Source organism: Pelodiscus sinensis, chromosome 3 (genome assembly GCF_052426305.1).
Source record: "Pelodiscus sinensis isolate ZL-2025 chromosome 3, ASM5242630v1, whole genome shotgun sequence".
NCBI lineage: Eukaryota > Metazoa > Chordata > Testudines > Trionychidae > Pelodiscus > Pelodiscus sinensis.
Window position 1 is genome coordinate 180516486 of NC_143054.1, and position 16429 is coordinate 180532914.

The 16429-nt window shown below is 39.6% G+C and overlaps 1 protein-coding gene across 3 annotated transcripts in view; it reads right to left on the minus strand.

The window, feature by feature from the left end:
* The window catches only part of FANCL (FA complementation group L), a 79633-nt gene that overhangs the window by 22509 nt on the left and 40695 nt on the right, over positions 1 to 16429 (minus strand). For 2 of the 3 annotated variants that reach the window (XM_089777519.1, XM_075925523.2), the window contains exon 7: positions 11099 to 11167. The exons of the other annotated variant lie outside the window; for it this stretch is intronic. In XM_089777519.1, coding sequence (XP_089633645.1) covers positions 11099 to 11167 — 69 coding nt within the window. The remainder of the gene's footprint in view (positions 1 to 11098; positions 11168 to 16429) is intronic. 3 annotated transcript variants of the gene reach the window in all.

Below are 16429 nucleotides of genomic sequence, written 5' to 3' on the forward strand. Positions count from 1 at the left end.
TGAGCCAGCTGCAGGTTTTCTTTGCTATGTAAATTTACCCATATAATTCAGTTTGAGAGACTTCCTTCTCTTGGATACCCAGCTGCCATCGCAAATTTAGAGAGCAGTGGTACTTTTGAGACTGAAGAGATGAGAATAATTTGAAGGTAAATTTGGGAAACATGTGGATAGAAGTGATAAATGAAATGTGACTTTCTGGGGGAAACAAGCGGAGCAAATGGTAAAAAAGAACTTCAGTGATGCTAAAGATGTCCCTAAATGAGGGTGAGGAACATTATGTGTTATGTTCTTTGTAACAAAGGACACATGATTTTAAACCTCACACATCATTTTGGCCAGGAAATAGTTAAATTATTGTGGTCTCAGAAAAATCAAATTAACAAAACAAACACAGTGATCACTATTTACAAAAGTAAATAGAATCATATAATATACAAATTCTATTTATTTTAGGCTTTATCTACCATTTTTCTCCCTCAGTCAACCGGACAAAAGGAAGCAAAAATGATAGTGGTTACTGAATTTTTTTCTTGAGAGCATGACATTTCTTTGTTTTTGTATCTGAGAAAATATTGCAAAAAGAAAAGGTATAGCTTGGAAATAAAATGTTGGATTTTTTTCTGCTGTTATTAAATTATGTTAAAGTAGGAAAGCACTTAAGCAAAAAAGTGTGAATATTGCCAATCTCAAAATGTAACGCTTATTATCTTTAAAAGCATTTTGTTACTTTTATAATACCTGAAGTGATATAATAATGTCAGTCACTTAACCAGATCTTAGAGTATAATATCTTCATCTTAAGTACTATTATTTCCAGTATTTTAATAATTTTCATACAGTCCTAGAATGTGATCTTTTGTGCTCTGATGACACTTAAATTAATAGCCTAATTTTCTGGTACTTGCAACAGTTGCTTTCCATTTTGAGGGTTTTTTTTTTTTTAACATTTTCCTACATCAGACACAGATAAATCCTCTAATAATCATTGCTATCTTTATCTTTGGGGAATTCAAACGATTTCAATAGAAAAAAGAAACATCAAGGGATTACAACCCACAGATAAATTTTAAAATCCAATTAATTTTAATACTAATTGTATTTTTCAATGATGGTTTTTAAAAACATAAGTTAAATTCCTCCCCTTTGTTTTTTATTAAATGCTCTGTTCATTTGATCTTATTTGCATGCTTCATTGATATTGACAACTGGCTTTTCCTGTATGCTTATCTGCATCTATAGCTATTTAAATCCATCATACTACTTTGTCATGCAACCAGGAAAAAAATGTATCTTTCCTTCATACTTCATTAACCAGTTTATTTTTGATCACTGCTGACCATTGTTCTTTTAAAACAGTGCTACTGACACCTTGTTGGCACTGCTCATGGAGGTTTTAAAAAAAAAAAAAAAAAAAGGTCACTCTCCATAACTGTTGTCCTTCAAAATGTGTTGCTCATGTCTATTCTATTATAGGTGTGTGTGCTCACCGCATGCACTGGTGCCAGAAGTTTTTCCCACAGTGATATGCATATGAGACCAGCTCTCCAAAACTCACTGGAGTGTCATGTGTATGCACCAGTATAAGGGGCACTGCCAGCTCCACCCTTCCTTCTGTTTCTTCTTGATGGGACTCCCACAGAGGGAAAGGAGAGTGGATCATGGAATGGTCACGAGCAATACGTCTCGAAGAACAGTTACAGAAGGCAACTCTCTGTTCAAGTGCTTGCTGATGTCCATTCCATTCCATTGTAGGTGACTCAAGTAGTACCACCAGAGGCAGCTAGGAGTTTGTGGATGTGTCATTTGCAGCACAACTCTGCCAAAGCCAGCATTATTTCTGGCTTGCTGAATGAAATGAGATGTGAATGTGTGCACTGAGGATTGCATTGCAGCCCTGAATAGGGACTTATACCAGGAAAACAGCCAAAGGCACTTGCACCGCTGTTGACTGATCCCTCATTATCAGAGAAGTCACAGTCTGTGCTATTTCATAACATATGGATGCAGGTGGTGATCCAGATTGAAATCCTCTTTAAGGACACAAGGAGGCCTTTCATCCAGTCAGCTATTACATCTAAGGAAGGGCCTGGTAGACTCTCAGTAGAAAGCCAGTATATGCAGATGCCTATCCTTGGTTGGTGATGTGAGGCTTTGGACAGAACACTAACAGGAGAAAAATATCTTGATTGACATGGAAGTGTGATACTACCTTTAGCAGACAGGTAAGTTGGAGTTTCAGCTGGACCTTGTCCTCATAGAAAATAATGTATGGGGCTCTGAAGTAAGAGCTCTAACCTTGGAATTTCATCTTGCTGAGGTAACAGCTATAAGGACCTTTCATGACAGGTGGGAAGGAAACAACAAGCCAATGGCTCAAAGGGTGGGCCCTTGATCCTGGAGAGGACAAGGTTTAGGTCCCTTTGGGGGACTGAGTCCCAGACCAGCAAAAAGTGTCTTTCAAGGCCCTTTAGGAGCCTAATAATCATGTCATGAAAGAATACCAATCTACCTTGGATATGAGAGTGGAAGACAAATAGAGCCACCAAGTGAACCTTGACTGAAGAGAAACCAAGGTCCTGCTGCTTTATTTGAAGCAGATAATTAAGAATGGATTGCACAGACAACTGGATTGGGGAGATACTTTGCTCTGCTACCCAGAAGGAGAAGCTCTTCCCCTTTGCCAGGTAGGTTGCTCTGGAGGAGGGCTTCCTGCTCTTCAAGAGAACCTGCTGTACCAGATTTGTTCCTCTGGATTCAACCATGCAGCATCCAAGCTGCGAAGTCGAGTGAGGGAGGTTCGGCATCAGAAAATGGGCCTCTAAGGCCTTGCTGTGAGCAGAACTAATGATGCTTTCTGTTCTGTCTGGTAGTGAATAGGTCCACTCAAGGAACTCCAGACTTCTGGAACAACTTCCAAGTGCAGAGACCACTCATGATAAGAGAAGTTTAACCTGCTGAGCACTCAAAGAAGAATACAACCAACCTATCTGTTTCTTGGTGAATCTTTGCAGAATGGAACTCTGTAAAATCTGTTATAAATATACTGTGAAATGATCCAGGCACTTAAACTTGTATATCACTGGTAGACTTTCAAAATTAAATTGATCAAACTAGTTTCTCCATCCTCTTTGTTTTTCATTCCAACCATGCAAAATATACAGGACAGACATAAGAAATGCTACTTAAGTTAAATGCTTCAGAAACAACTCATGAAAAAAATGCAATTGAGACTTGTGTGTTAAAAATATAGCCTTCTATGTTATTTATAACTACAGGGCACTCCAACAATATTACTGATAATTAGTATTGGTACAAGTTGTTAATATGCCAAAGTAAGGCATATTAAGGTTAACTGTGCAAACTTCGTTTGGTCACCTTCTAAATTATACATACACATTATGACAGTATGCAATGATGTAATTAAATTATTTTTGCACAGAATCCCTGCCCTTATTCAATGAACAGGATGGATGATGCCTGATAAATGAACAATTCCTCAGTATTTCATTTTATCCTTGTCCAATGCATGGCCCTCCGATACCTTATTTGTTGCATCTCATTCAAACCATGCTCTGACTACACGACTACTGTATTTTCTTCAGTGATTATTCTTTTTCATTCATTATAGTATCTCAGTGCTTTACAAATATTATTGAATGTATCATCCCATTACACCTATGACAATTTAAATTACCATTTTACTAATGGAGGCACAGAACTAAGGGTGTTAAGTATAGTATAATTCACTAATCAAATAGGTGATGCAATTTTGCATCGACTATTTGATTAGTCGATAGGATGGCGCTGCCCCTTTGAAATGCACTGCACAGAGCCTGGGACCCCCCCCTTTTCTGCCTCTACATGATAGAGGCAACAAGGGGAAGGGGAAAGTGACTAGTCAACTATCCTGTCGACTATCCGATAAGCACTTGCTTATTGGATAGTCGACTAGTCCTTTACATCTTTATACAGAACTTTAATGTAAAAAAATGTTCATTCATTTGGATAGCAATTTGAGAGGTCTATGGTAAGATTTTTCAGAAATTTCAGCATTTTCTAGAACTTTCTTTGTTTTCCCCCTCAAAGCACAACTCCCAGTGACATCAGTTGCAGCTGTGAGTGTTTAACACTGCTGCAAACCAGATTTCAAGTGTCTCAAGATTGGCATTTACAAAATGAAGAATGCAGTAAGTGACTACCTATGAAAAGTTTTGTTTTCGTGACTTGCCCAGTACCACACAGATATTTTGGCAGAAAGAGTGATAATTCAATTCTCTAGGATGGTACTCATATGCCTTAATCATGAGGTCCTCCTTTGTATTTCTGCAATCTTTCCTTCAGCACCCAATTATCTTGGTAAGAGAAAATTATTATTTCCAGGGAATACAAACGGTAAGCTACTACCACCATGATTTTTGAGAATATTCTTGATGCAGTGGAAAGACCAAAAGGGAGTACTTTAAAAGTGACTCTGGAAAGTGACTCTGGCCAACCATGAAACCAAGAATCCTCCAGTGGGAGACGTGAATTGTGTCATGAAAATATATATCCTAAAGATCAAGGGCTAAATGAATCCTTAAAATCTAACAATTTAGTTACAGCTGAGGAAGTGACCATCCTGAATTTTTGTGATTTTACATGACTGTTCAGAAGCAAAGATCAAATAAAGATCTCCATTTTTTTTTTTTGCAAACCTGAACATTCTTAGCGAAACCCTTCCCCTGTGTACTAGATTGCAACTGCAACTATGAGCCCTATATGTGGAAAATAGATAACTTTTTTATCTCAGCAAGTGTTTATGGGAAGGCAATGGATGTATTCTGAACGAATTAATCCAATAGTATTGCCTCAAAAAAACCATCTGTTGATGATGGAGAAAATGTGAGAATGTTTAAGCCGAGAACTCAGAACATCCCCAAAATAATCCATCAGTATTCTGCTCTTCCCTTGGAGATGGCAGTTGTGATGGAAAGTCTCTTCTTTTGATATTAAGGTTTCTTACTGAGTGGCTGAATAGACTTGTGGTAGGAAGAGAACTGAAAGGACAAGATCTCTGAATTGTGCACAACCTGCTAGATTTTCTTATATTTTCAGGAGCATAAATACTGGGAGACCTGAGAGTTGGCCTAGAATCTTTTCCAGGGTAAAGAAATGTATCTGTGGACTCTGAGAATAATTTTAGCCCATCGAAAGGAAAGCCCTTTTATAGTATTTTGGACTTCTATAGGATAGCAAGACAGTTGTAGCCTAGATGTTCTATGTAAAGCATCAGCGGGCTGCCATGTCAGCTAGGTCTAGAAAAGCTTGCAGAGAGGTTCTGACCAAGAGAAAACCCACGCTGATGATGGCTTTGAACTGCTCCTGATATTCCAGTAGAAAGTTATAAAGCTACTAAATTGTAATGAACGTAGTTGCACTTTGCCATCAGGGCTAGGTAATTAGCGATTCACAGTTCTAGAGTTGCCAATGAGTAGCTCTTGTGTTAAAACAGGCTGGTACTTGATATAGGATTGTCCACTTGGTCTGATGTTATCTACCTCACTCATTGAAAGCTTCTACAACCAAAGAATTTGTTGGGCAGTGAAAGAAGAAAAATTCTCATTTTTTTTCCGATATAATATTTTGGTCAACCCATTGTCAAGTAGGTAGCAGAAGTGGCTGAGTTTGACAAATAGTTTTGACAGGTTCTACTATTTCTTCGTTCATTGAGAGAGCTATTCTGCTCTAAATCGATAGAGGTAAATATCAAAAATCTTATGTTGGGACTCCTATACCTTGACAGCAGAATCTATAACAATTCAATAATATGTTTCAGCAACTTTTGAAACTGCTTAGCCATCAGCAAGAGAAGGTGGAGGCCATATTATGACCTAAGCTGATGAGAATGACAACATATTAGTTTGTGGTATCATATTCTTGACTGTACAAGCTCTCTCATCTTCCAAAGTCTCCTTCTGAGGCTATTAAGGAAGGAGTGATTAGATGAGGAAGTGTCTCCTTCAATGATCACCACACAAGGAACTGGGAGGCTTCAAAAGTTACTGGCAGAAGGCAGCCTGGTAGATCATAAGGCAAAGTTGGGGGCATCCAATGCTGGTCATGCTAGCATGAAATCATCTGACTTAAGATTCCCCGTTGGAACAGAAAAATGGAAGAATACCTTATGTAGTTTTGTACCAGGGGATCTCTTCTACACAGATCTGGGAGTTCAAGGACACTCTTGATATAGTCAAAAGATGAAGCAGACACTTGAGACAAATGCAATTGCCTGTCCTGTGAAGTTAGTAATGTAAAGTTAGGACTTACCAGAGAAAGATATGGTCTCGGTGACACAATAGCTGTTGGTAAGGACAATTGCTTGGTGCCCGTCAACAAGAGGCATTCCAACTTTTTTGATTCGATCAAGTGTCTAGAACATCTACAGTCTTGCTGTTTCTGAAAATGAGTTAGTACCGAGGGAACAGTCAAATTTGCAGGTCCTAACTCCAAAATGGAGCAGGATCCAAAGGCACAGAGAGTTGAAACATAAGTCAATTGGATGACTCCACGATTGGAGACTGTAGATAGCTTCTGTTGTTGCAGATGTCTTGCTACTCACATACCAGAACCAAGATGAAAAAGGCTTCCATGTAATAATATGATTGGAGTATCTACTAAGTCTCTCATGCTTCAACAGTGCCTGACGTTGGTTTGGGTACTAAAATGTAAGCAATGCCCATGACACAGGTACAAAATTTGTGTTGGCATCTGCAAATATGAGCTGTGGATATCTGCATCCGCATCTGCAAATACCCAGAGATATAAATTGGATATCTGTGGATTTGCATGGTTCTGGATACAAACTTTGTATCCACATCTGTATATGTATCTGCAAAAATGAGCCACAGATATCTGCATTGGTGGATGTGGATACCTGTGGGTATAAAGCAGATATCTGCAGATTTGTAGGACTCTACCCATGGGCTACGTCTACACTGGCCCCTTCTCCGGAAGAGGCATGCTAATTTTGAACTTTGGAATAGGGAAATCCGCGGGGGATTTAAATATCCCCCGTGGGATTTAAATAAACATGGCCGCCACTTTTTTCCCGGCTTGGGGAAAAGCCGGAAAAGAGCGTCTAGACTGGCGCGATCCTCCGGAATAAAGCCCTTTTCCGGAGGATCTCTTATTCCTACTTGCATAGGAATAAGAGATCCTCCGGAAAAGGGCTTTATTCTGGAGGATCGCGCCAGTCTAGACGCTCTTTTCCGGCTTTTCCCCAAGCCGGAAAAAAAGCGGTGGCCATATTTATTTAAATCCCCCGCGGATTTCCCTATTCCAAAGTTCAAAATTAGCATGCCTCTTCCGGAGAAGGGGCCAGTGTAGACGTAGCCATGGTGTTTTGAAGAACTTCAAAGAACTCCTGATACAGGAGCAGTTTGGAGCCTCCATGGAACTCCCTTGGGACCCAAGGTCTCAGGATCACAGTCTCTAAGGTGACCCAGTTCTTTTTTATGAAGACCTTCTAATACAACTACACATTGTTGTTACCTCCTATACTCTTCTCTGATGAGGCTCTCTGGAGACCAAGCAGCAGAGGTCAAACAGGAAGCAAAGAGTGCTTGGAGACTGATGTCTGGGCTAGGGGAGAGGGGCTGAGTCCAAGTTGGTCACAGAACCTACTCTATCATCAGGAGGGACAAATCCAATGTATACTATCGGAACAGATTACAAATGAGTATGGCCAAATGAGTACTCCAGTACTAGATCCCACAAGCCATTTCTCAAGTGCTAAAGCATGCTTAAGTAATAGCTCTATCTCTGAAATATGTTGAGCTGATATATAAAGCTCTGCTGAAACATGTACATACTTGTTACTCTCTTTCAACATAAGAGCCCAGTGAGATTCTTATTTTGAGTATAATTCTTTCAGTATTCAAATACTCAACCCTCCAGAGAGCTGAGTCTCCCAAGAGTGAAATTCTGCTGAAACAATCATCAGTTAAGAAAATGATGCTACATTAACTCTGAAGAGATCTTTGCTTTTATAGGTTTTCCATGATATTTTAAATAGAATGAAATGAAAGTTTTTGGGGACACAACTACTGATGTATGTTTTTACCAAACATGTACTGTTTTCTGGATGGCTTCAACAGTTGCAGTGCCCTGATGCAAAATATTAATTGTGGAACTAGAAGACAGAATACTCAAAACTCCACTAAAAGATAAATATCAAGAACATGTTTCAGTTGAATATCAGAGAAAACATAATATGCTAGCAGGTGAGGCCCGCTGTTAACCAGGCAAAGTCATTTTGCGTAGATTACACATAGGAAAGTTCAAGAAATTAAATATATTTATTTTAAAAAATCTATTACATGTGCTTGCAAAAGGGAGGTAAAAGAACAGTTTTAAATTTGTAGGATTTCAACTTCAAACATTATTAATTTTTATTGAATTACCATACATAGTAAATTTGAATAAAAAACTCATACAGCTTCTATTACTCTTTCAGTAACTAATCTGAATTACTTTGTAAAATTAATTTGTAAAAATTTTCTTTGCACTAAAATGACAGTTGAACAGGTGACTTGATTTTAATTTTGTTAGCAAATATTTTTATGAACTCTCATGACTTTTCTGATGAAAAACAAAAATAATCATTTAAAACTTTTCACCTAGCATATTCCAGTATAAAAAGTAGTGCATTCAGCTAATTTAAGTAGTAGGGTTGTTTATGAAAAATTTGGTATCTGTAGGTAATCCTGAAGTATGATTTTATTTTGCACAAACAAATCTACAAACAAACTCTTCAAAATGTATCATAGATGTGGTAGAGTCTCCCCAACATAGTAGACAGGACTAAACTTGAAAAAAAAAAAAAAAAAGTAATGAACAATTCTTTATTGGTAATGGAAGGGATTAAATGATCTATTTCATCTGCAATTTGTTACTCCCTCTTATTTACTGAAGATGAATATCTCCCCTCTGCCCATACACACCTACCAAAATTAAATCTAAAATTGAGATAACATGCTTATATCTTTAGAAAAATATTGTCAACCATTCATGTTTTTGTATAGTGTTAGGGATTCATTTATCTGATAGATATATAGAAAGTTAAGTTCTATAAATCTCCTATACTAGAAATACCAAATGATGATCAATATTCTTTTAATATGGTGAACTATTTCTTTCAAAATTCTATAGAATGCCATTCACACAATATACATTCCTACATGTTTCACTGTTAGCGGCATGACCTCATTAGTCAATTTCCATTTTACAACCTTCATGAATTAATCCTATGGATAGTGGTCAATATAGGAATAGTAATCTAATATGAAGGCACAACAATACAAATTCCTAATAACTGTAGAAACATTCTTAAAGTGTATGCTAAAATGTGTAGACCAAATTTATCTGGTTAATTAGAAAAAAGTATATAAACTGAAATAAGTAGATGCTCTTGCACTTGTCATTGAGAAGCACTTTGCATTTATTTGGCACATATAACAGTAGTAGCAGCAGCAGCTTGCCCTTGGTGCTGATTTCTGACTACTCTAAAATGTCTCCTCTGAGCCAGAATACACTGGCTGTTGCTGATCATGCTGTGAGACACCTGCACTGGCTACTAGGCTTGTCATGACGCACAAAACCCTACCATCTTCAGCTTGACATTATGCAAGTTATAATTATTCATCCAAATGAATATGTCAAAGCAGCAGCAGCAGACCTCTCATCAGAGAGAAAGAAAAATACATCAAAACATTATCAACCCAGCAGGAAGACAGGGACCATAAGGAAAATTACCCATTTTTAATATGGATTCCATAAAACCATGGCTATTATTATTCAAAAAAAGGGAAATAAAGATCTTCCAAGTTTAAGTCCATGAGCACTAACAGAACTTAAAATAAGCAAAAGATGACAGAAAAATGTCCCCTCCCCCACATTTACCTGAAATGTATTTATATTCCCTTTAACAGGAGTTTATATTTGTATTATAACAAATGACATTTCCACTGCTTCAGTTAAGAGTCTTGTCACCATTTCTATGAAAGGTGACCTACACATGTTAAAATTAAAAATATATCAGGATTAGAACTGCATATTGAATACCCAAAATATCTAAAGTAGGGCAAAAGTCACATTCAGTATGTCTTTCTTTTTATTCTTCTTAGGTACCACAATATTCAATCACACCAGAAACTGCTGGATACAGCTCCAGGCAATATCCCAACAATTCCTATGCTAAATCACCAACTTGCTGGAGCATGAATTAAGCCTACAAGGGTTAATTCCATATATTCTGAAAAAGAATGTGTCATTTTATATTTTTCTGAGAAGGATTATATCCTGTTTCCAACCCACAAACATATTTTTTTGGGGAAAAAAGCATTCTGATTTATATAAGTAGATAACATTCTCTAGGAGGGCTCTGTAACTGATGTGAAATGTACCAGCATACTGCATACTGCTACTGAAAGTAGCAAAGCAAGAAATAACCCTTTAGAAACATCAGGCATTCCACAAAAAATGAAAGCAATGGCATTTGGTTCTTAATGAAAACAAACTGTTACTCTTACTATCCTGTATAACACTTAGGTGCTCTTATTAAGTTACATATATTATAAAGAATTGCTGTTTGTTTTATCCAGTGTTTTAAAAATATTCATCAAGGTTAGAGGGAGTTTCTTTCCCTGGTATCAGAGAGAGACAGAGAGAAAAAGGGAGAGCGAGAGAGAGAGTGTCAGTATCATTCATAAATATTTGGAGTCTCAGCAGTCCAAGGTGTAAGAGATCAGGTAGAGACTTAGTACAAACAGTATGTCTACAAGGTTGAAGAAACATTTAAAAAGTTGTAATCCAATGAAAGCAAATTAACTTAAAACTGTAAATGTTGTATAATATGAATGCACTAAATATAGTAATTTCCCAAGCTTGTGTTAAGGAAAAAGTACCAAAGAAAACAAACGGGAAGAGGATTCAAGAGTCAGACCTGGTTTTCTTTTAAAATATGCCATTACCACACACATGCATATCATAAACATGATCTTTAAGCTGGTAAATAAACATATTCTTAAATTATTACGAAAAGATATCGTACAGATTTTACCTGTGGAATCCAAGACACAGCAAATTCAACAGGGAAGTCTACAAAGCAATCTGGTGGTTCTGCAGGATACTGTAGAAAAAATACTTTAATCATTTGTTGCTCCTTTTATGTGATTTACCAGTCAAACTAATGCATTTTTGCAGAAAATCTGATATCAAATCAGAGAATTTGATAATGAAATTTGGGATCCTTAAATACCACGAGATTTTGGATTTTCAATGAAAATATTTTAACTATTTTCCCTAGACACTAATACAATGTTAGTAGTTAGTAATTAAACAAAAAAACCTTCATTTATAGAAAACTTCAGCATAGCAGATTTTACTGAAGCCAGAAAGCTATCAGTTTGTAAAGTTTCAAACATACACTTTTAAAAAAAGGACAAATGAGGAGAATAAAAAATGCAGGAAGGATGCTTCTTCCCATCTTTTTTCCATCCTGTTTAAAGGAGGATTAGTACTTTTTCATATTACTACAGGACCAATTAGCTACCTTTGCATTCCTAAGTTATTTTCTAAATTTAGAATGTTTAACAATTCCAAGCCTAGAATTCAACTTTCAAACACAAACATTTGCTGTGATACCAATATTTGAAAGTCAGTATTGTCAAATGTTCACAGTGTTCCCATAATGAAACTGAATTGCAACTGTATATTGCTTCAAAAACTCAAACTTGGGTGTGGGATTAATGTGGTTTTAAAAAAAAAATTGACATTAAAAGGGGAAAAAAAAATCACAAGAGAAGAAAAAGTATCCAGAATGAAAATCCACAGATACAGAAGTATGAAATCTGGTTTAGTTTTAAAGTTTAGTTTTTTACTTAATCGCTCTTTACACAGTTGCTTTTGAAAGCATTATGCTATACAAATACAAGGGGAAAATTGCATAGAAATACACCCATTTTAAAGGCACCTACTATAAAAAAAAAATCACATGACCTTTATTACCCAAAAAGTTACATGTTTCAATCCAACTTTCCAGTTCTACCAACACACCGTACAAATCCTTCAGAGAAAATACAAGTATTACATATACCCCCCCCCCCAAAAAAAAGAAAGAAAAAGTATCCTCATCATGATGAGCAAGTGTACAATGGGGCTTTTTCTTAGGACAATACTCTGACCCCTATCTAATCCCACATGAGATAGGCAATTGTAAGTTTAATTGCTTCTACCATTGCATCCAATGAAGCAATGATACCAAACACCATGTTTGTCCTCCTTCACCTTACCCTTACACAAGTCACTTTGTATACTACAGGCAGTATCAGAAACTACTAGAGGTACTGGGATAGCTGCTCAAAACTTTAAAAGAAAGGACTCTTGTGTATTAATTTTATAAGAATTTTCTTTAAGACCCTAATTATTTTACCTATTAAAAAAGAGATTGGTTGAAATTAAGTTCAGCCTTATAAAGATGATATAAATCTCCTCCTACCTTCCCCAATAAATTCATCACTAATCCTGGTGACTTACTGAAAGTCTGATCATCAATTTGTTAGAACCCCTTTTCTAACATCTGAAGTTTGACAGAAAACCTTATCTTTATTATCTGCAAATTTCAGATCTTTTCTAACCTCTATGATAAATAATAGTATATAGAAACTTTGTCTCTCTGCAATATAAAACAGTTACTCATCTTCTCATAAATGTTCTTTTAGATGTGTTGTTCATTTCCATTCCAATCAAGTGTATGTGCATACACATTCACAATAGCCGTAAGATTTTCCCCCTAGCAGCTAGCCATAGGGTCAGTCTGGGTGCCTCCTGGAATGGTACCTTTATGGCACCCAATACAGAGCACTGCTGACCTGCTCCCTCCTCAGTTCCTTCTTGTAGCTACTCTGACAGAAAGGAAGGACTTAGAACGCACATGAACAACACTCCTCAAAAAATAACAGTTATGAAAATTGAGCATCCATTTGTGCCGGGATAGAAGGCTGATAGAGCAATTAAGTGGACCTCATGGAAGAGACCTTGCTGTTTAAGGTGAAATAGGTGGTTCAGAATGACAGGTATTGGGGCTTGTATGGGAACCGAGCCATGCTGTGCTGACCAAATTAAAAATCTTTTTGACTTGGTAAGGTACGTGGCTCTCATGGGGAGTTTCCTGCTGCTCAGGAGGAGAGCATGTAAACTTCAAAGGGTTCATCCATGGAGCTTCCACACTGTGAGGTGCAGTGACTTGATGTTTGGATGGTGCAGAAGATCCAGGAAGACTGGGAGCAGAATCTGGGTCTCCACCAACATGTCCAGCAGGCAGGTGTACCAATGTTGGAAGGCCAAGGCTGGAGCTATGTTAATGACCTGGGCTTGGCCCCTCTGGATCTCAAGGAGCACCTTGTGCATGAGTGGAATGGGAGAAAAAGCATACAGGAGACAATCCCCCTGTCAATATAGGCTGAATGCATCTGCAATGTAGCCCAGACTGTGGTTCTGGAAAGAACAGAATTGTAGCACTTTCTGTTATGGTGAACAGGTCTATCTGGGAACGACCTAACCCTTGGAAAATTGAATTCACAACATCTGGATGAAGCGCATCCACTCGTGACTGTGGAAGGACCTGCTGAGACTGTTCTGTAACCCCAGGAGATACAATGCCTTCAGGTGTATGGAATGCTGTACTCAGAAGTGCCAGAGCAACAGGGCTTCCTGGCACAGAGAAGAGGAGCACACAGCCCCGTTGGTTGATATAGAACATTGCTGTTGTATTGTCCATCATGACCAAAGCACAGTGCCCTGCGAGGTAGGACCAGAAGATGAGAAAGGCCAGACAGATGGTCCTCAGCTCTGATGTGGAGAACCAAGTGGAACTGTTCCCAGAATCCTTGAGTTCTTAGATTCCCTAAATGACCTCCCCAACCAAAGTTTGATGCATCTGTCACTGAAGAAAATGATGGTTGTCAGGCAGCAAAGGGGACTCCTGAGCAAACACATGGAGATACAGCCACCATAGGATGGAATCGAGCACCAAGTGAAGTAGGGTTACCACCCTGTCCAAACTCCCTGCCTGATCCGTACACAGATGCCAGTTAAGACTGAAGAGGTCTGAGTCAGGATTTGGCATATTGCAACACGAATGTCCACGCTGTCGTATGGCCCAGCTATTTCATGCAGTTCCTTGCCGTTGTGATGGAGAACTGCCTGAGCCAAGAATAATCTCAGTCAGGGCCTGGAGGCTGGTTTCTGGAAGGAATGCTCTGGTCTGTTTGGAGTCTAGCATCATTCACCCAAACTATCCTCTGGACATGGGACAGAGTGAATTTGGAATCGTTTATGAAGAGACCAAGACTGTTGAAGGTGGCTATGATAAATATGAGGCGGGCATCAACTTAGGTTGGAGCAACCCTCGATCAGCCAGTCATCAAGGTACGGACTACCACCACAGGTTTGGTGAATACTTTTTGTGCTGTCGATAGGCTGAACAGCAAGTCTGGAAATCAGTAATGGGCACTGTTGTTACCATGAACCTGAGATACCTTCTGTATGGTGGATAAATGGCAACATGTAAATAAGTGTCTTTCAAATCAAGGGCAGCAAACCAGTCTGCCTGAGCCAGTAAGGGAATAAGAGAGGCCAGGGTGACCATATGTAACATCTACAATATGAACTTGTTAAGCTTACGCAACTGCAAAACAGGTCTGAGCCCACTCCTGGCTTTCACTATTAGGAAATACTGTAAGTAAAAACCCTCACCCTGTGGGCCTGAACAAGGAGCAACTGCACCTCCTGGATAAAGAGAGGTGCATGAGAAGGGTTCCTGAAGAGGGACAGGGAAGTGGGGTGGAATGGCAGGCGGACAACTGTGCGAAGCCCCCACCAGTCCAATGTAATATGGAACCATTCACATTAGAAAGGAGGCTGTCAGGACAAGAAGGTGGAGTGGATCCAGCTTCAGGACTATTGCACTGTCCTCCATTGCACCTCCAAAAGGCTTGTTTATGGTCCAAATAAAGGCTTTTGCTGGCCTGAGCCCTAGCCAGATGACTGTTTCTCCTACCACTTCCACTTTGTCTGTGATGGCCATCCTGTCAGTTTTGCAACTGGCATGGTGTGGGAGAGGGCAAGGAGTAAAATATTTCCTCTGTCACAGCAGCGTGGATACCCAAGGACTTTAGGGTCAGTCTCGGGTCCTTAAGGCTGTATAATTGCTTATGCATTTTTTTGTTTTTGTTTTATAAGAGCAATGGTTTTTCAAAGGGGAGGTCCTGAATTATTTGTTGGACCTCACGCAGGAGGGCCAAAATCTGTAACCATGAGCCCCTTCTGAAGGCAATAACTGTGACCATGACACAAGTAGCCACATTAGTTGCATTCAGGGTCACTTGTAGAGACACCCTGGAGATCAGCTTGCCTTCTTCCACCAGAGCTGAAAATTCAGCTCAGGAATCTTGAAGTAGCAATTCTGTAAATTTTGCCATCAATGATGATGCATTGTAGAAATATTCACTTATGATGTCCTGCTTGTTCAAATTGTGAAATTGCAAGCCACCAAAGGAGTAAACTTTAAGCCCATAAAGGTAGAGACACTTTGCGTCCCTATTTTTGTTTTTGTTGTTGTTTTGTTTGGAAGATGGACCTTGGAAGCCCTGATATTCTTGCTGGTTTGCTGTATTAGCCACTGGCAAATCAGGGGGAGGGTGGGAATAAAGGTGCTCATTGGCCCAAGATGACACAAAATAGCATCATTCATTGTACTTAGTGTGGGGCACCGAGGCCAGGTTTTTCTACAGTGACTTTGTATTTCCAAGATGGCCTTTATCAGTGGAAGGGCAACATGAGTAGGACCCAAAGGAGTGAGGATGTCAACCATTGGGTCTATATCCTCAGGTACTTCCTCTGCCTGTATGCCTAGCCCCTGAGCAACCATCCTGAGAAGTTGCTGTATCCACTATCATTTCATTAGGGGATTACATTCCCACAAGGGATGGTTGCTTCCTACCACCCACTCCTGAAGGGTCTCTGAAGTGGGACTTTTGTACGGCCACCCTGTGACAGACCCCCGCAGGTCCGCAGTAGAGCCGGAGCCGGCGGCGCCCCCTTCAGGCTGCCGGGCGGGCCGGCAGGCAGCCCCAGGAGCGGGGGAGAACGGACCCGGGGGGAGACCCCGCCGGAGGAGGAGCGGCCAGCCCCGCGTCAGGGAAGGAGGGGCCGGGAGCGCCCGAGGTGCGGGGAGCCCGAACGGCGCGCCGCTCGAGCTGAGCCGCGCAGGTCTGGCGTCGGGGCGGCACGCCCCGGCCGTGACATCAGGGAGCGCCAGGACGCCCAGGGGGCGGAACTGACGCCCCCAGCGTCCTCGCCCGGGCCGCTTGAAAAGCGGCCGGGCGGAGCA